The following is a 23,806-nucleotide window of genomic DNA, read 5'->3' on the forward strand; positions in this document are numbered from 1 at the left end:
TTGATCAAACTTGGTACGAAGATTAAGGTGTGACACATAAATTTTTTCGTTTTCGATTTCTCACTCCTTCCACCTATTGATTGATATGATCCTGCTAAAATAAAATTATGTGAATAGAATACTTTTTCTTGCTTGTTTTGAAGGTTTTTTGATAAATAGATCCTCCGAAAAATTAAAGTAAGTTGTATTTTATTGTTCCTCAGTGCAAGAGACAAATGGGGAAAAATTTCACAGCAGAAATAATAATGTCTCCCAGGTCCGAGATGAGAGTGGCCGCCGTGGCCAAATTACTCGGTGGAATTTCTAAGAAGATTGGTTGTTGAGGAACTTGGGTCAGTTTGAGATCTATTGAGAGATGATGAGCAACTCATGAGCATGGTGATAGTCAAGAAAGCAAACCAATCCCTGCTCGTTCTTCTTCAATCTCGCCCATTGTAAAACGGATCATATCCGAGAGTGTTGGGAAGAAACGTCAGTTTACCCGAAAATTGTCTGCCCGACTAACATCAAAGGGAGACTGTGAGAAGATACTTGAAGAACTCTCTGGGCACCAACGATAACAAAATGCCCTCCGAAACGTTTAGGAGGAAGAAGGTCTTTTTCAGAAAGGCCAACTTGGACCCAGAGGAGTTAAATGAAACAGCCCAGGCCAATCCCCTCAAGTCCATAAGGGTCACTGAAAGAGATTTTGGGGTGCTCAGACACACATTTATATATATATTAATTATGTCGCAATTCTATCGTATATTAATAAATTATATCTTGTTCAAGTTTAAAATTCAAAGTGTTTAGATTTAAATGGTCCACTTGTTATTTAATAATGAACAAAAGAGGAAAAAGAGAACATGCATCAATCGTTTTCCCTGTTCCAATCGCTATACTCAGTTTTTCTTCATACACATCTATTTCAAGTACATAATATAATGTAAAATACACAAAATGCATTCTAGAGATCCATTTACATATATTCAATTAATTAATTGTTTGCCTACTTTTCATGAGCAACATTTTGGGATATTAACTTATAAACTCTCAACAATTCATGTTTAGCTCATTACATCATAGATAGTAAATGTAATTATATAATTTACAACACTTTACACTGTCTTGAAGACAATTACATATTATGAGTAATAAAACTCAACACCTATATTATGTAGTTTGTAGTAGTGGGCCAAATAATATCATAACTATCATATTTCTTAAGTCAGGGTTTCCCAAACTTTACTATGCCAAGTTCCCCCTACACTAATACATTTTTAGCTGAGGGCCCTTTTTATGAAAAATGTGTACTATGTATGTGTAGACTGAATGCAATCCTCAATTCTCCCTCTTCGCCCCCCCCTTCTAACCTTCAATCACGGCCCTCACTTTTAAAACTATTGTCTTACGCAACCTTAGCTTTCGGACCCTCTGCTGCTGGAACTTGGGGCACTACACGCTCTGCATATAAGGTAGTTGCTGCCCTGTTTGTATTTAATATCCTTTCCTGGGCCCGAATTTTCTAATGAACCCCCTTGTTTTAATTGCCTATCACCAAACTGAGCCTGTATAAAAAAGAACCGAGACTCTTTCATTTCAACGGTTTCGGTCTTGTTTGAAATGAAAGAACCGAGAGCAGGACCGATAGTACTGCTAAACCTAAACCGAGCACAACCTTGGTAAAAAGTCATTAAATTTTAAGAGGTCAAGGTCAAAGCAACACAAAAAGTAAAAAATGCATAATTGATCATAGCTTTGGAACAAATTCAGATAGATAACCCAATTTGATTTTAGGTGGAGGTTTTGATGTCTCACGCCCAAAACTCGTCCATTTGTACTCGTAATTTATTAAGTAAAAAAAGACACCAAAAAGTGGACTTGTATGTTTAAAATGCGATTATTTACTTGTAACTACTCCAAACTTATGGTTCTCTATTCTTTCTTTTATGAACATATTAAACTTATAGCATGTAAATCCTCAAAACGTATTTCTTTGATTCGGATTTAAGACGTTTTGTGTCCACAGAAGGAAGATAGTTGCTTCAACCGAGCCAATTAAAAATGTTAGTGTATCTAATGGGAATATTATAATTACTGTCTAGAGGAAGGGAAAACCCTTTTTTAACTAGAATGGGCATTCGTTAGAGTGCCAAACTTCGTTCTGGAGCTTATGACAATTTTTTAATAATTCTTTACAAAATATGATTTTTGAGTGACAAGTATTTAAGCGAGTAACGAGTATATCTCGTAACTCATCTCGCAGCACATAACTAGCATTAATCATGGCCAATGATGTCAATCTGCTGTGTTTTTTAGCTGGCCTGTTAATTTGTAATGGGTAATCTGAAGAAGAGGTATTCTTTTCTTTAGCATTTACCATTATTATTGAATTCCTGAGTAGTGAACATCCTTTCCTAAATAGATTCAATTATACCTATTCAAAACCTGATTGAACATTTTTGTTTGCTCATAAAAGACGGAGCGTAGCCCTGAGGATTTATTGTGGAGTTATAATTGTATGTCTTTTTGGTCTCAGAGTAGAATGGTGATCGAAATTGAATTAATCCTAGTCTTTTTTTACCACATTTTCTCCTTCCTCTCTTGACACAGCTGATTGTAGCTGATCTAATGAAACGTCGTAGAATATTATTCTTTCTCTCCTCCTAAACATTCTTCAAATTGTCAGGTTTACCATGATGAATTTCAGTTTTTTTAAACATGCCCATTCTACACTGAATTTTTCATTTTGATCATGGCCATAGAGTGATGAAGTTTTGCATGAAGGCGCTCTTATCTCATTGTTATTCATTATAGCTGTTGCTGAAAGAATGAATACTTTTTTTGTTGGTTTTTTTTTTTACTTTTTTTAATGCTATAAGATTTTAACGTATAATTATCCGATACTTGTCTTTAATGTTTCTGACATCTACATGAAAATGACAGTACTCGTATATAAAAATATTCACATCTATCTAGCATTTCTTGACAGTTACTCACCAAAGTTTCAGGCATTTTGAACGTGCAGTTCTTATGTAATAGTTGTTTGAGTGAGTTGGTGTGAGTGTTTTTGTGGAAATGCATAAAATCTATTATCGAGCCATCTTTTTTTTTTTTTTTTCTGAAAGTGTAACCTTTAAATAGATTCAAACAATAACAGGCATATAAAGGCTTGTTGTATTAAAATTTGACGTGTCTAAGTCAAGCCAACTCGGAGTAATTGTGCCAAAAACTAAAAGTGTATCTTAAGCAATTATTTTAAAAAGAGACACAACCCCTAAGTACTTTTGGACGGGTTACAAAGATGGGCGCATCGCTGGGAAAACTGTGTAGAGTTATAAAAAGACCATGTATTGTATCTTTGATAGGTTGGAAATATATGTGCTTGTGAGGATGCACTGGTTAGCGTTCAGCTCATAGGTTGACATGATCACTCAGTGGATAAGTATTTTTTTACCACTTTTAGCGTACTATTCCTAACGAAACAAGTGTTTCCATACTAAGTTTCTCAAGTCGCACACAATATACTCTAAATTCAAGTAAATCTAATTTTGGCAATCTAGAAAAAAAAACTTCTAAATTTCGATTAAATTCATTTAATTAATATGTATTTGATAACTATAGAGGTAGGGCAAGAAATGATTAAATCTTATGTGTTTTGTTCAAATTTTCTATACTAGTCAAATTGAATAAAAGTTTGTGTATCAGTTGAACCGGGTCAAAAGATAAATAAATGGGCTTAAATAAACCCAACATGGGCATCACTAATAAATATCATAAAGTTCCTCTTTAACAACTGACATGAAATCAGTTAATAACAGTAGCTCAAGCAATCTATATTTATTTATGATCATGATTCATGGCTCACAATTATGTCAGCCTCTTAATACATAAAAAATATGCATTTTAACTCATGTATGTATTTGAGTGATATTAATGTACTGTACACCAGACATAATATATTCTTTCAAACTCTGGATGATGATTCACGGAAAGTATCAGATTCCATATAATTAATTTATACTATATATATAATATGGAAATTACTCCATATCAAATTAGAGCATAATTTAAATAGTTTGTACTGCAAAGTAGAGTGAATAATTACCTATCGTTCTACGTTCAGAAATTTCTATCGACATAAGTCATAATATCATAATAGTAATGATGTTTTTTACGTTCATGAATCATAGTTATATACTGGAGTTTCATTATAAACTCATTTGAATTTCCAAGATAATGAAATCTAAGTAACCTCCAAGGAGGGGATGGGATCTCGGTAAATCGCAAAACCTCCGCCTTAAATCATATTAAGTTATGTATCTCAATTGTTTCCAAAGTTATGGTAGATTATGCACTTTTTACGTTTTTTGTTACCTTTGCCTTGACCTTTTACATTTTAAAATTTAATTTAATTTTACTGTGACCCAATATAATATTTGATCAAAATCCATCCTTAATTTTGTCGTAATCCTTGTGACTAACAAACAGAGGGGAAAGCATAAACTCCGTTCAATTTTGATGATGGAGGTAAAAATCGGGAACCAAGATATTTTAACTTTTTACAAGGGCTCACCTCAATTTTACAATGTTTATTATACTAAATTATGGTTACCATCATAGACGGAGTTTTATGGAAGGCTAGGAGGACCAAGGCTAGTGTTGTGTCGGTCCTAATGAACTGCAGTCCATTCCAGTGTGGTTCATTCATTCTAGTCCTACATATAGGTCCTTAAAGAAGGTAAAATCAATCCCTCTTGACGTCAATGAGGGTGTTTTCCTTTTTTTTAATTATTCTGTTATATAATAGAATAAACTATATAACTAATTAATATTATATTGTATTATAATCAAAAAATTATATTTCTTGCTAGATATGTGCATTAATCTTAATACATATTTGATATATCTTATTTGGATTAATAAGCCATCATTATTTTTACCGACAGTCCTAAGGACCAGTCCCAAGTAACGACGGTCTTAAGGACAGGACCCAATGATCGACAGTCCTAAGGACCGATTAGACCAGTTATAAGACGGAAATTGACCGAATAAATAAGGACCAACACAACACTAGCCAGGGCTCCCCGATCCATTTATGGATGGGGAAGGTGTTAATATTTTGACATTAATATAATTTAAGAATACCTCAAGTATGTGCAAGGGTGCGCAAGCTATTTTTGCGCGAAGATCATTTATTTTTGTAACGAAATTTTCTCACCCACCAGCTATCAACTTGAAAAAATAAAACAAGATTCTGATTATGATTTATTTTATTAATTATAATCCCCTCTAGCATGAATTAAAGTCTCTATACGAGATCGAAAGAGCAAGCAGGCCTTCTCCACTTGGTCCCTCGGCAAATCCTGCAATTCCTTCTTGATTTGACTGATAAGTTCATCTTTGGTATTGAAGGACTTCGGTAGGTTTGTCACTCGGTCATACCCGACACAAAAACATCGGATTTAAATCCGTTGAATTTAAAGGGAAAAAGTCCGACGATATTAAGTCATCAAAATTATCTAGGAGTCATTTGAAACTTTTTTATTTTTCGATGCATGGCAGGGAGCCGAGTCCGACTGCTACATGTAAGGTCTCACATTAGCAACCATGTCGATCTAGGGCTTCACCTTGGTCTTTAACATATCATAGTAGATATTAGGGTTGACCCTGAGGGCTTGGAGGAGGCATGGTGTGACCTTAAAAGCTGACAGGGCCTCGGAACTTCGTCTGTATGATGACAGACACATCCTTGGTCCTGGAAATAAAAATTCTCTTCCGACAATAACCAGAGTATGTATCGCTGAGTTGTGTGCTTTAAACACTTTTCTTTGACCCTTTTTTTTGTCAAGATCTGGCCCTTCCTCATCTTTTATGAGTAGTAACGAAGTTTTCCATGAATGTAGAGTTGGATCAGCAACTTTGACCGGCCAACTTCTCGAGCAATTGTCATGGAATTCCCTTTTTTTTTCTTTTTTTTTTGTTAGCTTGTTCATACTCTATTTGATATTGAGGATATGATATTTAAAGGAAACTTATCAAAAAGAGTTTTATCATATTTTAATAACAAAATGCAAACAATCAGACGTGATTCCTTCCATTTATTTATTCTTAAATAATTGCATATTTATATATTATCGCGTCATATTATGCTTACACTCATATGGCTTTGAGATAATTGATAAGATTTCGTTCCGTTATAGGGGAGTCAGATCTATATCATATGTAGTGTTGGATCGGTTTATAAAAATAAAAAGTCTGCAGTCGCATCAGCCCTGTCCTAATAAAATGTGTCAGTTGTAGAACCGGTCTTTTATGGAAACTACAACAGCTGAAATTACGTAGTCACTATTAACTACGTCATTTGAGTCACTGATTAGAAAATCAGTCCTAGGACCGTTCCAACACTAATTATATATAATGTCGACTGTGGATGAAAACCAACTTTTGCCGGTTTTATCATCAAAACGACAATGTTTGACCTTTTTTTTATTTGTACTGATTATAGTCTGGGAGCCTGCCATGGAAGATTTTACCCCATAAGTTACAAGAGATTAAACCATCCGAAATCACTTATGTCACCACGAACATTAAATTTTTTTTTGTGAACCTGACCCCCCCCCCCTCCCAAGGCCCTTAAAAAACCGTTGTATTTAGGGCTTATTTCACTGCATAAAGTGCTTGTATAAAACTTGCATCAGTGTATCTCCTGACATAGAACTATACATTGGTGCAACTGAACTTATACTTACTCCTATTAGAAACTTAGGACCTCCAATCCGAGAAGGGTATCAAGTGTTTTAGACAAACACAGCCAGGGGGAGATAGGGGGTCAAAAATTTTACTTTTTTCTAATTTTAAAAAAAAGTAGTAAAAGTATTTTCTTTGTATTGTAAAGAGAAACACAAAACTACCAATATTTTTTTCGTACATACAAAAACAAAACAGTTATGAGGAATAATATCGTATAAAAAATAGCCCTCGGTAACTGGTCTATTTTTGCAAAAATTAAGTAATAAAATGTTCTCAAAATTGAAAATACGATGATAATTTGTTAGAGTTTAATTTTTTTTTGTAAAAAATGCATTGTTTTGAGGCATTTCTTCTTAGAAATTGAAAATTGATGCTTGATAATAAAAAGAGAAAAAAATTATTCAGAAAATGACAAATATTTCAGTTACATCCATTCTTATGTCAAATTTATATGCAACTTTCATCAAACTTCATTTTTTAGCACCAGCAAAAAAAAAAGCAAAAGTGTCATTTTCAGCGATTTCTTATTTTGCCTATAACTTTTTTTGATTTTGAATAAATTTAGAAAACGTAATTATTCGTATAGTTATTTTTGAGATGCAAGTAACTTATTGATTTATAATTTAACCCTCTATCTAATCTCCTTGTCTTCAAAAAGATTTTTTCTGTTTTGGGAATAGAATAAGCCCCCATTATTTGACCACCACCACTCAAAAAATTCAACCTTCTAAGTTCAACGGTGTGGGACCCATAAAGGACACAGATAATGTTTTTTTTTAGTTAATTTTTACTAATATAAATTTAAAATGTGAATTTGGAATAATTAAATGAAAAAGTATAAAAATTATCCAGCTACAAATGTTCAATTTATTCAAAGATTCAACTTTTTAGCAACTTTGAACCAAAAATATTGCAACTAAATCCTAGTTCTAATGATTTACAACGTGTAGTACAAATTAAGGAAATGAGATTAGCGACTCTATTTAATATATTTCTTAAGGATTTACAAACAATATGATTTAAGTATATATAATAAAAGATTTAGTTGAGGAGTACTTAAGTTCGCTCGGGTTCACTGCTAATAAAAATATAACACAGTTATATAACAGCATAATCCTCCCTCTTTCAATCTTCATTCCGTATTTATCCATCTATACTTTTATAATATAGACTAGTGTACAATGTCCTACATTGTATTTTTTTTCAAAAACCTAGCTACAGTTGGAAAACATTTAATTATACATTTTATATTACAATTTGTTAATTTGATCCATTGTACCTGAAGCATCACTATTTTCATCCATGATGAAAGGTCATGGTCCATCGACTGAGATACTCTAATTGCTTAAAGAATAAAGATATTTAAGTAAGATAAATCAAGGAATAGATTTCCTTGGATAAATAAATCCTGTCTAAATATAGACTTGTACAACGAGGTCTGTATTTTTCACAATATACATAAGGTTGTGAATATGAGTCATTTCTATCTATTATTTTTTATAAATTATAAAGTAGGAAAACGACAGCGCTCGCGAAAAAAAATGTTTAGTAATAATAATATCAGGCGTACCAACAAGAATTTCCAAACTATAAGAAATGGCTATTTGATTTACATGGACTTTTATGCTCAAAAAGATCTGTCAAAGCTTGGGTATGGTTTATATGCTTACCTGCTCGTCATATTTTCTCTTTCTAGCTCAAAGTTGGAGACAGCGAGAGCGGAAAAGTGAAAATTAAATCATTGCAACCTTTTCATAATAAGGAAATTACTTCTGTAAGCGAATGTAATTATATTTATATATTAATTAATAATTATTGCGGTTGGAGTAGACGAAGGTTTTGATGGTAGGAGTCTAACCGTTGACCGAGGCTGATGGAGATCAGAAAGTGGATGAAAGTAATGATGTAATATGGACTCATGATAGATACCAGATAAAGTCCTAGTGCCTTACGTAAAGAGATGAGATCCTGCCTCATCTCTCTGTCCACCCAGTTTGACTCCGAGGAAGAGACGAAATTACAAATTCCTCCACTTAATGAGACCTTGAATCTACATATAAGTACACATTGCAAGCAAAATATTTCCTCGCTACGAAAAGGTTGTGATGAACTTTCCGCTTTCGCTGTCTCTAATTTTGAGATAGAAATAAAAAATATGACGTACGGGCAAAATTTTAAAGCGTACCCCGAATCATCATCATCACAGCCCATGAATGTGAAGATTTTCATAAGTAGAAAAAACGGGCTAGAATGTGGCCTGTTTATGATGTTGTAAAGTGTGTGTGTGTAAAGAGTACAAAGTGTACGTACGTGAGAGTGAGAGAGAAGGAAAAAAATAAGAAAGGGTCGGCCCAAGAAATTTATAATTTTACAGGAGTCCTTCTTCGCTTGATATATAGCCAGGCGTTAGACTGCTGCTTCTGTTTTTCTTCTTATTCTAAAAAAGCTGATGGAATACTAAACAGAATAATAATAAAGTCGAAATAGAAATAGAAAAAAAAGAGGAGGAGAAAGAAGAGGAGAAGAAGTATGATTAGTGATTAGAAATAGAAAAGGAGATCCATCATCCCAGACTTAGGAAGGTGACTCAAAGTGTCGAGGGCCGAGGAGGACTTCGAATTCTTTAAGAAGTGTGTTAAGAAAGAAGAAGCGATGATCCTAAATACAGCATGAGCGAATGGGTGGAGATAATCGAGCCTCGGACTCACGAGCACATGTTCGCGAATCTCTCAACGGGAGAGTGTCTTTGGGATCCTCCAGTGGGTGTTGCAGTGAAGAAGACGAGCGCGGATCAGTGGTGGGAGCTATTTGACCAGAACACGGCCCGCTTCTACTACTACAACGCCTCCTCCCAGGAAACGGTCTGGCATCGCCCCAGGAACTGTGATATCATCCCACTCGCCAAACTCCAGACGCTGAAGCAGAATACGCAAGTGACGCCCACTCCGGAAGGAGGAAGAAGTGTGGATCTGGGGACGCAGACACCTGGCTCCAAGTCTCTGGAGCCCCTCTCCCCCAGCCTCTCCTCCACTTGCTCTCTCAAATCCCGTCTGAGCCAGACAGTGTGCCAAGAAGTGTCTCCCAGACATAAAAGACGCTCCCACACACATCACGCTCCACATCGAGCTGTGCCCCAATATCATCGCCGGAGGACGACGATTGGGGGTGCAGATGCCAAATACTATCAGGAAGGCGGAACGAGCGGCTCTCCCGCCCTCTCCAAGCAGCGGTCCCTGGAAGTGTTGCAGCCCTCCCCCTCCAAACGTCATCCCAGTCGTCCACCAAAAATGAACCCTGACTATGCTGCCTCCTCCATCTCCCGCTCCGTTAGTTTTGTCTCTCGGCATGAACCCACGTCATGGAAGGCGGGAGAGAGGATTGCGCGTCGTTCTGTCGAGTCCACGCCACAATCTAGTCGTAGAAAATCAACTGAATACGGGGGCGCACCTTCCAGCAAAGTGCACTCCCCCCATCCTAGTCAAACAGAAAATGGGGCCACCACGAATTCCAAATCTGGACCTAAGATAATGACTCCCTTACAAAAGTATATACTAGATCAAGCCAAGTTGTCAGGATATCGGTTTGGGGATCCTATACACGGAGAGGATCGTGACTCGTATGTGGAATCAGAAGACGATCATCGGCATGATGACGATAGTGACGACTTTGCTGATGATGAAGAGGCCGCGAGTGAGGAAGAAGGTGTTTCTTCGAGTAGAGCTTCTACATCTTCTAATGAAGAGGATGATTATTTATCTGAGCCTACGTATCATAATGTGGGTTGGAACATGACTAAAAATTCTGACACTGATGCTTTTAGTGAAGAATTTGATCAAAGGATGCGTCTTGGGGGTCGTCTTTCATCTTATTCCGTGCAGCATCAAGTGAGTACAATGCCTAGACCTCATCCACCTCAATTACCCCCCATATCATCACTACCAACACCTCAGTATCCTATTCCCTACGACGTGTCCTCTCTGCAGCGAAATTCTAGTAGAAACAATCATCAATATTCTATTCCAAGTGGTGGCTCTTCTTCCTTCAATAATCATCATTCATCATCATCATCACCACAAGTTCAACCTGGATCTTCCACATTGTCAGTTTCCACAAGCATACATAGTACCATTTCCTGTGAGAGTGACATCGAAAAATACGCACAGGATAATATGAATATTCAGAAAAGAGGACTTTTTAGAAGGAAAATGACAGTCAAAGACATTCTCAGTTGGACTTCAGAAGGAATCTCCAAGCCTTTAACATGTCTATCTGAAAAAGGATCCAAGAAAGAGGCCATCGAGCTATTTAAACTTATACAAATTTATATGGGGGATCGGAAGGCCAAAGCAGGGATGACCATTAATTCTGTTGCATTGGATGTGACAACTTCAGGCTACCTCAGATCAACATTACGAGATGAGATTTTCGTTCAGCTCTGTAAACAGACTACCGAAAATCCTCGTAAAGAGAGCCTTAGACGTGGTTGGGAGCTATTAGCTATCTGCCTTGCCTGTTTTCCTCCATCTTCCGCATTTGCTCACTGTTTAAGTAATTACATAAGTCGACACAGAGATCCCGCCTTGGATGATTTCCCAGATTTGGGTAAATGGCCCATACATGTGCAAATTTCGCATTTTGCCGGAATTTGCGCTAAGAGACTTGAAAGAATAGGTGAAGGAGGACATTTGGTTCCAAAAAAGCCCTCTGTTGAAGATATTGATCAAAGCCGACTTCAGATATTTAGACCTTCCATGTTTGGAGGAACTCTAGAAGAAACTCTGGAGATGCAAAGAGATCGGTTCCCCCACAAAAAGATCCCATGGATCCTAACAACTCTAGCACAGCAAATAATACAATTGAATGGAACGGGAACAGAAGGGATCTTTCGAGTTCCTGCAGACATGGAGGAAGTTAATAACTTGAAGAGTCGCTTTGATCAATGGGAAGTTCCTTTGTGTGTAGACTGCCATACAGCAGCTTCCTTGCTTAAGCTTTGGTTTAGAGAGCTTTACGAGCCCATTATTCCTTCCTTTCTCTACGAAGAAGCTGTTAATAACCCAGATGACCCTAAATTTGTAGTGAACTTAGTGACACAACGACTATCAGAATCAAATGTGAACGTTCTAGCTTTCTTAATTCGTCTTCTTCAAATTTTCGATCGTCAAGAAGTGATAATTATTACAAAAATGGATTCATCTAATATTAGTACTGTTTTTGCTCCAAATGTGCTTCGTTGTCCATCCTCGGATCCAACAGTTATATTAGAAAATGCTCGGAAAGAAATGGCATTTGTTAAAACTCTCATTGATAACTTTCATACTGCTAAAACTGAAGAGGATCCGGTTTTTTGAACAATATATTGTATCCTTTTTACGGCTACTATCATCATTATTATTTGTGCCACACCAATCCCCTCTCCCCACATCAACTAATTTTTATTACACTTCATTTTAACCTCTGATACATCATCTCATCTCATAGCTCTCTTCCTTTACACAACAAACAAACAAACATTGTTATACCACTTTTAATATTATTTCTATTATTTTAGTCAATACCCTCAGTAACTTTGAAGTCAAATGATTTGGCAACTCATTCATTCATCAGCTAGTAAAGCCCACTAATTGTGCTTGTTATTATTATTTATAATTAATTATTCTTCTACTATAATTACTTTTTAGAAGTAAAAGGGGCATTTAAAGTGTGCATTCAACAAAAATAATTAATTTTACAAATGTTATAATCTGCAAATGAGATAATTTAATGTCAGATTTACATTTTTTTATATTTTTACTATCATTATACTACTATATTATAATAATTATTATGACTATTGTAAAATGGCTTATTTATCACACATCATTATGTTCATTACTTACTTAAAAAGTATTTATTTTTGTTTTTTGATCTTCTAAATGGGTACCATTTTTCAAAATAGCATTTCATATCTATATACATTATTCAAAAGGAAGAAAGATGGAAAAGCAAGGGCTAATAATTTGATTGATTTATTCAGAATTGCTGATGATATATGAGCAATGGAATTAAACAAACCAATCTAGAAACACTGTTATCAAGCTACTCTACTCTCCTTTTTTGTTCTTTCCCCCAATTAAGAAATAAAATAGTCATAAACGGTTTTGATTTCTTCCCTCCTCAGTATTATCTGATTTTAAATATCCATACATATAATATGATTGGCTCAACATTCAGTTGTTGTTTTTTTTTAATTTGTGTAGCTAAGGATCTCTAGCAGCATTTTATAGTATTATTAAAATATTTACATATATATATTGAAGAATAATTCATCCCATCTAATGAATGTATGATCTGAATTATAGAATCTCTTTTTGATCAGTAATAATCAGTTATTGCTTTTGGAACTTCTTTTATTTATTTCGATGGAGAGGAAGTAGCTTGTTCCTTATTTCTAATAAGGGGAAAGGTGTTTCAATGCATGTGTTCTTGTAGCTTTTTTGATTGGGCCACCCTTTTTTCACAGTTTTTTTTTTTTTTTTTTAAAGAAATTAAAAATATTTTGTTAAGCATTATTTATTTATTCCTTTTGTCGTTTACTTTAATGATTAATTCGTTTTTGTCAGTTTTTTTGTGTAATTTTGTGACAGGTACTCATTGTTTTCATTACTACTATGTACTATTAAATACATATTATATATTTTATTCGTTGTAACGTATGAACGAAGCTTATTTTACATTAAAATAATACAGTTGTACTACTTTAATAATATACATCTATAAAAATTAATTATTACTAAATAACTCAAAATATAGTATATTTAAATTTATCTTGCGTTTTTTTACAAATATAATAATCATAATATCACCCAATCCAAACTTACTTAAACAATAAAATACTTTTAACTATTTATTTGTGACTCTTTCAGTAAGTTGGGTCATTGAAATAGCGCAATTTAGTGTGATGATACATAACAAAACAAATAATAAGTGAAATGAATTCAAATTAGTACATATCTTCTGTGAGTTAAACATTGTCAATCCCGCATGAACTTAATTATATATTAGTTTGATTTTTCAAGCACTGTTTTGATCCAAAAAAAGGACAAAAGGATAGTCTTTAATGGACGTAGTTCTTTAATTTCTGTAGAATCCCAATTATTGTCATTCAGAATAGACATAATCTTATTCAAATCATTTTCTGAAATGATTTCCACATCTGTGATCGTCAATGTTTCGTAGAGTTTACAGGATGTCATTTTCCTAATTCTTGGATATCTATGAAAGAGATAGCCTACCAATTTCTTGTAGATCAAGGTTTGACACTCACTATCCTCGATTTGAAAGAGTGAGCAAATCGCATCTATGAAGGATAATATTTTTTTTGGGATCTTTACTGTTTGTGATTTCTTTGTTCATCACGGAAAATATATCAATGGAGCGATTCTTTAAGGCATCTTCAAAGTTCCCAGCTTCAACAAGATGCTTAATAAATCCAAAATACGGGTTGACAATCCTTTCATTACCAGAATTCGTATTGAGTATATCAACGACGTTTATTAAAAAGGAATCTAAGAAACCATTGTCTGCTTCCGCTAATTCCGAAAATAAAGAACTACTAGCGTGTTTGACGAGACCGAAGGAAACTCCACCAATACTGACAATTAATCCAAGTATTAATTGACTTCTATACTTTTCATACTTGATCAATTGGACAAAAAGAGGGAAGGTCTCAGACTCTGATGACCAGGAAAAGTCTTCTGGGAGGGATTCAAAGATAAGTAATATCCCATTGATATCCGGCATTTCCTTTGAAGCAAAACTATTCCGTACAAATTTGAAAAAAGTTTTAGCTGCTAAAGATCTTGTCCGGTCAATTTTTTCGACTGCTTGTCTAGCAATAAGAGGAGAAAAATGCATGATATATTGAGAACAATTGAAATCGATTTTTTGACAATAAGAAGTGATTGTAAATAGACCAGAGATAGCCGCCTCACGGACCCAAGCACCAATATCTCCTCTTCTCTCTATAGTATAGTCATTCAAACCTTCAATGAAACATTCAAACACTTGTGGAATTAACACTTTAAATTCCTCATTTTGATCTTGGTGTTCCATTGTTACAAAAATCTGACAAATTCCTTGAATGGCATTCCTTCGTGATTCTGCCCACATCTCAGTTCCATTTTTAATACGAGTACATTTGCAAAGAGCTTCTACAATCGGAGCAAACTTGCTACATAGTATTTTGAAAGGAAGATTCCCAAGTGCTAGTGTAAATCCTTCCCGCATGTTAAAATTTTGATCCAAATTTTGAATATATTTATTAATATAAAAATTGCGCCTATCAATCAAGACTTTTTTAGTGAAACTATCAATGAAGTACTCTTGAAAGAAGGGTTGAATTGTACTGATGGCAAAATCTCGTATCTTTAAATCTGTTGACGGTATTCCATCATCTAAAAAAATAATCATGATTCAGTAATGAGAAAATACCTTAATAATTTCAAAAATTCACAGATAATAAAAATTTTTTGGAAAATAAATTGAAAAACCAAATTTTTTGGAATAAATATTTTAAATATAATATTTCCTGAAAAATACTAAATTTTTTCGAAACAAAATTCAAAAATCCCCAGCTATTCTACCAAAAATTTCAAAAATCCATAGTTATTGACAAAAATTAATCTTTTTTGGAAAAAAAATCAAACATTCAATTTTTTCGAAAAAAAACAAAGAGCTTACCGATGATGGATTGCCACATCTCAAGAACGTCATCTTTATGAAATGGAATAGCTGAAAGAGAAGCATTTTTTATTAGAGTTAAATGAGCCAAGTGAAGAAGTTCCCTTCCTAACGAAGACTGTTGCATTTTCTCTGATAAATGTTGACTGAGATTCCTAATGTTCTCAAGGAACTTTGTGACATAAGACAACCCATGATGAACAACTATTCCATAAATAATGTCCATGTAGCCAAGGATAACTCCATGAATAACACGTGCATCTTCTGACTTCATAGCAATACCATATAAATCATTCAACCCTTGCTTGATGGCATAATCTCTATTAGTAGGAAAAACTGTCAAATTCTTTAAAGCTTGTGAAGATAGTTCCCGAATATTTACGTCCCAATGCATGGTTTTTATTAGTAAAATATGCTTAAATAAAGGGGACGTATATTCCGGATATTCGGATATTGTAACGCTTAGACTCAGATATGTATGTGTTCTATTTCCAACTGCATAGTAATCCGTGATGGGTAAAATTTCTAAGCCATGAGCAAAAAGGTCCTGTCGGCCAACAATTTCTTGAAAAGTGGCAGACGCTGCACGACGACAAGTAATTTCTCGATCAAAGAGCATCACGGAAAGTAAGGCATTTGCAAAATCACATGTATAAGGACCTAAGGTTTCCTTTGTATATGAACGAGAAAAAGACCAACAAACGTAGCAAGCTGCATCTCGGACATGGGATCCGACAGAGTAGCAGCCTTTTCTTTCATCATAAAGAAGTGCAACCGTTACAACACTCATAACATCATTGAGTCTAAAAATAAAAATTAAAACCAAGTTCATGCTGTTTAAAAAAATGAAGAAACCTGGAATCAAGAATTAAGCCGCGTCTTGCCAACTCTGCAAGAGCTAAACAACCTCCATGCCAGGCGTTATCGGTCTCTCGAAAGGAAAATAAAGCGACCAATGAGGAAATAATGTCGTCACAAAATTCAATGGGTATATGATTAGTGATCCTTCCAATTCCTTTTGCAGCTGACCAACGCACTGCAGTATCCTTATCCTTGAGACCATCTAGTAGATCTTGAACGATATTTTCAAGGATACAAGATTCATCTTCAGTGACTACAAATTCTTCTTCATTTTCAATATCATCATCTCTGAGAAGGGGATTAGTGCAAAGGAGCTTCTTTGCCACTTTTTTTCTCCTCCAACTGGCCATTTTGGAGGGTAAGAAATTGAGGGCAACGCGTTGTGCCAATTTGAGATAAAACTTTCGAACCAAAGTATTTTCACTTTTCATCAAATGTTTGATGGCATCAAAGATTCTTTGTGCATAGGGAAGTAACTCCGGCTTTCCACTATATTTGTATATTGAGCAAAGAGTTTTTAGACCACCCAGTCCAGATGTGAGAGAACTAAAATCACTTCCTGCAAAATATCAAATCCTGGTGTTATTAATTATGAAAAGTACTAAAAAAGTTGCTTATTATCATATTATGTAAAGAGATCCCACCTTTAATGTTGGAGGTTTTCTGAGTACAATATTGAATAACCGTAGGAAGATAATTTTGTATAGTGTCACTTCGAGTTGCAAACTTGGCTATCAATAGCACAGCTGCATCTTGAGTAGCTGAAGTCGTATCCAAATACGGTAGAATTGAAGTATAAATACGCTCACTCAAGGATGCTTCAGTATTGGTGTAAAGTAAGACCTCCATTTGAAATGGTACAAGTACTAGCATGGACATCATTAACAGAAGGATATAATGTAATTCCCACGCATCCGTGTCCTTGAGAAGTTCAAGATTCTTCAAAGCTTTCACAAGAAGGAGAGAGTCATGAGGCATGAATTTGTGGATTTTTTTGGGACCTCGAACCTGAAAGGGCATACAAATGTAATGTTTGTTAAAGGCATATTTAATGAGCTTGGACATACCTTTATAAGGACAACAGCTAGCGATGCAGCGAATCTTTTTTGCTGAGAAGTTCCACCTAGGACAACAGAGTTTAATTTTTCGAAATACCCTTCTAAATATTGATCAATGAGATGAGGTTGTTCCTGGTAGCGGGAAAGAAGGGTTTTAAATTTTTGCAATAAGGCCTCGGACTCTTCTAGCTCATCCACGAGGCGAATCATTGATCCAATTTCCTCTTCGTCAACAAAACCATTAAGACAAGATCCGAGTCCTAAGGGTTGATCCTCTTCCATCATTGCTTCCATCATTCCTGTAGTAATTAGTACTAGACTAAGAGTGCCGCTCAATTACTTTATAATTAATTTGATGGAGTGGAAAGGGGCTGGAATGTGCCAAGTAGGACAATCAAAATATTCCCACTCTAAGAAACAATTATTATGCAAGACAGACAAATGATAATGAATCATGCGAAAACCGTCAAATATATATCCATAGCTTGGCCTCTCTCTCTCTCTCTCTCTGTCTCTCCTTCTCTCACTCTCACTCCCTCCTCTTCATTTCTTCCTTAGAGAGAAAAATATGGAAGTGACAAGGATTTTTACTTGGCTACTTGGCTTAGCTAGGCAAACAGAGAATAAATTCCGATCTTGAGAACTTAAATGCAGCTGTTCATTTTCATGATCACAAATTAAAATGAATATCTTCTTATGGCGTACGCTCATTTTGACTGAAGTGCAAAATAATTTTCACATATTATTAATAAAGTAAATTGAAACAGCTCATAATCCTACCTATTTAAAAAATATATATATATACTTTTCCATTTTATATATGCATGAAGGTGACTGCTTTAGTAATAAAGATTTTAGATTTTTTAGAATTATGATGCAATTTCAGGGGTATCCGCAGGAGTGAGCTGCAGCCCCTCTGCCCCAAATTAAGAAATTTTTGAGAAATTATCGCTGATCACGAAGAAAAATTTGTAATGAAAAAAAGGATGGAAAAAACCAAGCCCCCTTCAGAATATAATCCTGGAGGCATACCTGAATCTTATTAAAAAAGTATTGAGTAAGTGGTTATTACAAGTGATGGGACGATTAATCGGAATCGGGTGTTTTTTTCTAGAATCAGAATCGCATCGGGAAAATAAGGTTTAATTTGTGATTCTGATTCTTATTTATTACTAGTACTTAACTATTTATTACTTTTCTAAGTAATGAAAAAAAAGTCCCCCAAAAAAAAAAAAATAATAATAATAAATATTATTATGATATGAGCTCATGAAAGACAGAGAGTCACAATGAGCAGAAGTTAATAAAAAAAATTGAATATCGTCCTCATTTTGTAATTGATACCTGAAAATATATTTTTTATTTACTAAAACTGTCATCAATATTATTTTATTCTTGAAGAGAGAACAATAAGTATAAAATAATCACTAATGCGTGAAAAACGAAGAGTAACTGTGAAGATTAGTTGTGGAGTTAATAGTGTATGTCCTTCTTGAACTCGGAGTAGAACTGAGGATCGACATCGTTGTAATTCCTGCCCATATAATTCATTGCTAGATACAGAGTGTGATTTGTGTTTATTTCTTTCATGACAGCTGCTCCCAAACATTCGTCAAATTCTCAGGGAGACTGCGTTAGTTTTCGGGTTTTTTTATCATACCGGTGCTTCATATTATGGAAATATCTGCTCATAAGGGTTTGATTAGGAGTTATAATAATTATGAATTCATAAGTAACTCAAAGCTGTGATGCTAATCCTTTACATTTTTAAGCTAGCCTGTTTTTTTGAGTTGGCAACTTGAAAAGTGACTTTTCTTTTCCTAAACTACTGTCTTTTCATCCTTGAGGAGTGAACTTTCTTTTCTACTACATACAAGCTATCATTGATATTATATGAAAACGGATTGAACATCAGAGTGTGCTCATAAAAGACGGAGAGTAAACCTGAGGATTTATTGCAGAATTATAAATATAAGTCCTTGTTGGATGCAGAGTAAAATTGAAGATTGACGCCGGAGTAATTCTTGTCTATGTCCTTGTTTATTTCCTACTCCCTTCTAGACACTACTGCTTGAATCTGCAGGGACGTCCGCAGTATTAATTTTTTTGAATAAATAATCCGAAAATTCAAATTTATTAGAAAAGAATTTCAAATATAAAATTTTTTCAAAAAAAATCTTAAAAATCCACAGCTATTCCAAAAAATTTCAAATATTAAATTTTCTTGTAAAAAGCAAACATTCTTTTAGAAAAAAATAGGAGGTGAGGGGGTTATAGCCACTCTTGAGCCGATTTTTACTTGAGCTAAGCTGCTCTCCCCCAAACATTCTTCAAATTGTCATGTTCATTTTCGGTTTCTTTTGTTTTTACATTGCAGAGGACATATTTTATGCATCACTGGTAATAGAGAATATTGTATATATATAATTATTTAGTGCTGTATATCATATGTATTTTTTAGCTGATGCATTTTTTTTTTGTAAAATGATATAACTAATTTTTTAATGGTTAACCTTTCTATTTTTTATAAATTTTGTTGTTTTTAATTAAAATTATATGACATCAACTAATTTACTTCATTTAATAATATGATAAAAATATTTTGTGCTCCCGTCAAGCACAAAAAAAGAGCATGTTTCATATTATTTCAGTATTCCCTGACTATTCTTTTAATTTTTAAATCCACCAAAATCCAGCACATTAGTTTTTGCCTTTTTATTAGAGAGAAAAAATAACAATTATTTTATATTATTTCAATTTCATATCTTCTGATGAATTATTAAATGTTATGATTAATTAGTAATTTCATATATAGATTGACCTATAGAAATTGGGAAAAGACTGATACAAAGATATCATTTATAAAAAATGAAAACTCAAACTAGGGGCACAGTTGCAACACTTTTGGCTAATTTGCTCAGAATTGGTTTAATTTAAAGCGCCAAAAATTAGCACAGTATATCTACATATGTTTTCTATTAATTGAATCTAGTTATAGATTATACTAATGAGCATTTTTTCTGTAAATTGCATTTGAATGGGACTTTTTAAAATGACGTCGATAGTTGTTGCAAGAGTTAAAAAAGGGAGTTTTACATAAATTTTTTTGAAAATTATACCAATTTTTGAAATTTATAAATAACTGATTTTTGAAAGTATTAAATTATCAATTTTTCAATGTATTATAGAGTAGAGCTTCATCTTATTTTTTGATTGCAACTTGGACGAGACGAATACTAATGTTAAATTTCCTTGCTTTTCTTTTGCTGTTTCTTTTTGTGTTATTCTCTCTCTCTTCCTCTTTAATTCATAATTGAGTAGCTTGAATAAAAAGTTTTTTGACATAATTATTAATTATATATCTATTGTTGTGGTGAGGACTAGCTCGTGGGATCGGATGTATGTGTGTTGCTCCTAGAAGAAGATGGCGAGTACAGATTTGGACACTCTGATCCATCAGGATCTTCCTGTGGGAAGAGAGAATTTGTTGGACAGCTACTCGAACTTGGAGCGTGTGGCCGAGTATTGCGAGTCCAATTACTTTGGATGTGAAAACAAGAAGGCGGCTCTGGAGGAGACGAAGGGCTATACCACTCAATCCCTGGCCTCTGTTGCCTATCAGATCAACACTCTCGCCTACAACTTCCTGCAAATGTTGGATCTCCAGGGCACGGCTCTCGGAGAAATGGAGAGTCAAGTGAATCACATTGCGCAGACGGTTTCCATTCACAAGGAAAAGGTGGCTCGTCGAGAGATCGGCGTTCTCACTACGAATAAAAACTCGAATCGACAGTATAAGATCATTGCCCCCGCAACGAATGAACGCCCTGTCAAATATGTGCGCCGTAAAATTGACTTTTCCATTTTGGACGACCTTGGACATGGAGTGAAGATCAACATCAGTCAACCCACTCCAAGGCAAAAGAGGCCCTCACACTATGCACCCGGACTCAATGCACCTCCCATTGCAGGCCCTGCTCCCACCACGAAACCCCCTACTCCTCCTTCTACGGCGCGTTATTCCACAGGCACGCTCAGTCGCTCCAAAGAATACCGAACCCTTCCCATGGTAGCTCCTCCACAAGTCCCTTCCAACTACGCACCCAACTATCCACGCACCACCACTAAGGCCCAGTATGGAACTCTTCCACACGCTATAGTACATACAATGCAGGGCTCTACCATGCCCAGGCTCTCTTCGAGCTCCCTACGCTCTGTGGAGTCCGAATATAGACGCCCTACACAGAGACCTCCATCTCCACCCCTTCCACCTCCACCAGAACTTCCCCCATGGGCTCCCAAAAACTACATTGACAAAGTGACGGCCATCTATGAGTACGCCGCGGATAAAGAGGATGAATTGAGCTTCTCTGATGGATCCATCATTTACGTTCTGAAGAAGAATGATGATGGCTGGTGGGAGGGGGTAATGGATGGGGTGACGGGACTTTTCCCTGGGAATTATGTTGAATCCATTTAAGTCATAAGTCAACTCAATAGATTCCTTGTTATGTAAATAGTTATTTATAAATGTTTTTAATTGAAGTATCGCCCCAAATTTTAAATGCTGCTACTAAAAGGTCGATGGAATACTACTTTTTATGAATAAAAAAATCATGTAATACAAAAAAATAATGTTTCGTTTTATTGTCAAGATGTCTCACAAAAACATTTTAAAGACTCTTCCTCAACGGCGTTCATTTTCCCTATGACGACAAGAGAGTGCAATGGGCCTCCCATGTCGACCTCCTTCATTTGTTCGAGTGTGCATGTAAGAAACCTTTGCGAAGGGGTACCCACACGTACAGCTGCGATGCACTGAGTCTGAGAGGTGATATCCTTCGAGTCCCTTGATTGAACAATGTCCAAGAGCTGTTGAGCAGCCACATTGACGCTCATGAATCGAGGAGGCTCATAAATATTTCTATTTTTGATGATATTTTCAACACTTTTTTCTTTCACCTTAATATCTAAGAGACAAAGCGTGTGAAGACCTCGCTCAAAGTTGTCCACAATGCGATCAAAGAAGGAAGTGGGTCTCCACTCTCCATCCCAAAAGGGTATAGAAATTATTTCTCCAAAGCGATAGAGCCAAAGCCCACAAGAGGCTATAGCATTGATGATGCTTGTATTGTGAATCACTTCCACTTTGACCGACTTTTCCATTGCTCTCATAAACAAATCCTGATGCGTAGTCGCTCCAAATGGATCTCCCACAACGAGGAAAGCCACATTTTTCTCGCCAGCGGATTCGATAATCCTTTCAGCCCCACTTTCAACACATTCCCGATCAGACACAATGATTTCTTTTCCGTAGAAAGACTCCAGTTCTTGATGGCTACACCCTCCCAAAATGGAGGTGTAGGACTCCAGGAATATCAAATCACATTTCTTTACTATTTCAAGTCCCTTGACTGTAATATCCTTGGCATCCCCGAGCCCAAGGCCGATGAAATAGAGCATGGTCAAATGCGACGTCACTTTACGACACACGTGAAATAGAAATTATTCCCAGAGCTAAAAAATAAACAAAGTTTTTTAAGACATTTTGATCATTCTCAGCAGCTCCCTTGGTATTTCATTGTACGTATTATAAAATATATGTAATCACAGCATTTATAATGTATATTCCCAAACGGATCTACCGCATGGGCGCGGTACAATTATGTAAGACCCATAATTATTAATTAAACAATCATCTTAGCTAATTATGAAGTATACAAGTGAACCCCTACATTTCAAAAGCATATATTATATATTTCCCCTTTCTAAATACTAAAATGATGCATTTTCTTAAGTAACGTTGGATAACACTCAACATACGATCATTTATTCAATCCTATTATCAAAGCTAATCAGTAATCATACAATTAACTAGGGGAATAGAATATATGTATATGCTCTGTGCTAAAACTATGTGGAGGAGCAGAAGTTCAAACCACGCAACCTGTTATGGAGAAATTCCCGGTGGTAAACTCATAAACTTTGTACAATTATAAAACTATAATATTTGTCGTAGTTGTAGTTTTATATTAAAACCACGTGTTATGTTAAGCAACTCTTCTACTAATGCTAATATGCCATATTATTTGAATGAAACTAATTACTACATATTGATATATCATATAACATAATTTGGTACAACACGATCTGAAGTTGATACTATATTTTTGATGAACAAATGCATCAGTTCAAAGAATTAATTGAATATACGTTAGAAAACCCTTTTACATATATTTACTTTAATTTTGAGAAGTAAATATGAAGTGAGTCTACTATCACTTATGCCTCAATAACATTTTATGGGGATTTGAAATATTAGCTCAAAGCATGATTGCTTAACATCCAATGTTAAGTAATCCATTTTTAAACTGAAAGAGATATTTAAAATACCACACCAATTTTTATTTTAAACTGCAACTACGACAAATAGT

The 23,806-nt window shown here is 35.0% G+C and overlaps 4 protein-coding genes and 1 long non-coding RNA gene across 5 annotated transcripts; 2 read left to right on the top strand and 3 right to left on the bottom strand.

Moving 5' to 3' along the window:
- Positions 1-7,697: 7,697 nt before the first annotated feature.
- Positions 7,698-8,863, bottom strand: LOC139904759 (uncharacterized). Its single transcript, XR_011778932.1, has 2 exons — positions 8,403-8,863; positions 7,698-8,076 (listed from the first exon to the last, which is right to left on the bottom strand). It is a non-coding gene; the product is annotated as an uncharacterized lncRNA (long non-coding RNA).
- A 77-nt stretch (positions 8,864-8,940) lies between these two features.
- Positions 8,941-13,538, top strand: RhoGAP93B (MyTH4 and RhoGAP_KIAA1688 domain-containing protein RhoGAP93B). Its single transcript, XM_040727875.2, has one exon. It carries the CDS (start codon positions 9,402-9,404, stop codon positions 12,081-12,083), a length of 2,682 nt encoding a protein of 893 aa, XP_040583809.1. The 5' UTR covers positions 8,941-9,401; the 3' UTR covers positions 12,084-13,538.
- Tbcd (tubulin folding cofactor D) lies at positions 13,510-18,152 on the bottom strand. Its single transcript, XM_040727874.2, has 5 exons — positions 17,382-18,152; positions 16,959-17,322; positions 16,309-16,873; positions 15,454-16,256; positions 13,510-15,167 (listed from the first exon to the last, which is right to left on the bottom strand). Exons 1-5 carry the CDS (start codon positions 17,667-17,669, stop codon positions 14,038-14,040), a joined length of 3,150 nt encoding a protein of 1,049 aa, XP_040583808.1. The 5' UTR covers positions 17,670-18,152; the 3' UTR covers positions 13,510-14,037.
- A 2,510-nt stretch (positions 18,153-20,662) lies between these two features.
- Abi (tyrosine kinase Abl) lies at positions 20,663-22,004 on the top strand. Its single transcript, XM_040727869.2, has one exon. The coding sequence runs from the start codon at positions 20,797-20,799 to the stop codon at positions 21,850-21,852; it is 1,056 nt and encodes a 351-aa protein (XP_040583803.1). The 5' UTR covers positions 20,663-20,796; the 3' UTR covers positions 21,853-22,004.
- Dph5 (diphthine methyl ester synthase) lies at positions 21,992-23,293 on the bottom strand. The gene has a single exon (XM_040727870.2). The coding sequence runs from the start codon at positions 22,833-22,835 to the stop codon at positions 22,023-22,025; it is 813 nt and encodes a 270-aa protein (XP_040583804.1). The 5' UTR covers positions 22,836-23,293; the 3' UTR covers positions 21,992-22,022.
- Positions 23,294-23,806: the final 513 nt, after the last annotated feature.

Source organism: Lepeophtheirus salmonis, chromosome 2, assembly GCF_016086655.4.
Source record: "Lepeophtheirus salmonis chromosome 2, UVic_Lsal_1.4, whole genome shotgun sequence".
In the NCBI taxonomy this organism is placed as follows: domain Eukaryota; kingdom Metazoa; phylum Arthropoda; class Copepoda; order Siphonostomatoida; family Caligidae; genus Lepeophtheirus; species Lepeophtheirus salmonis.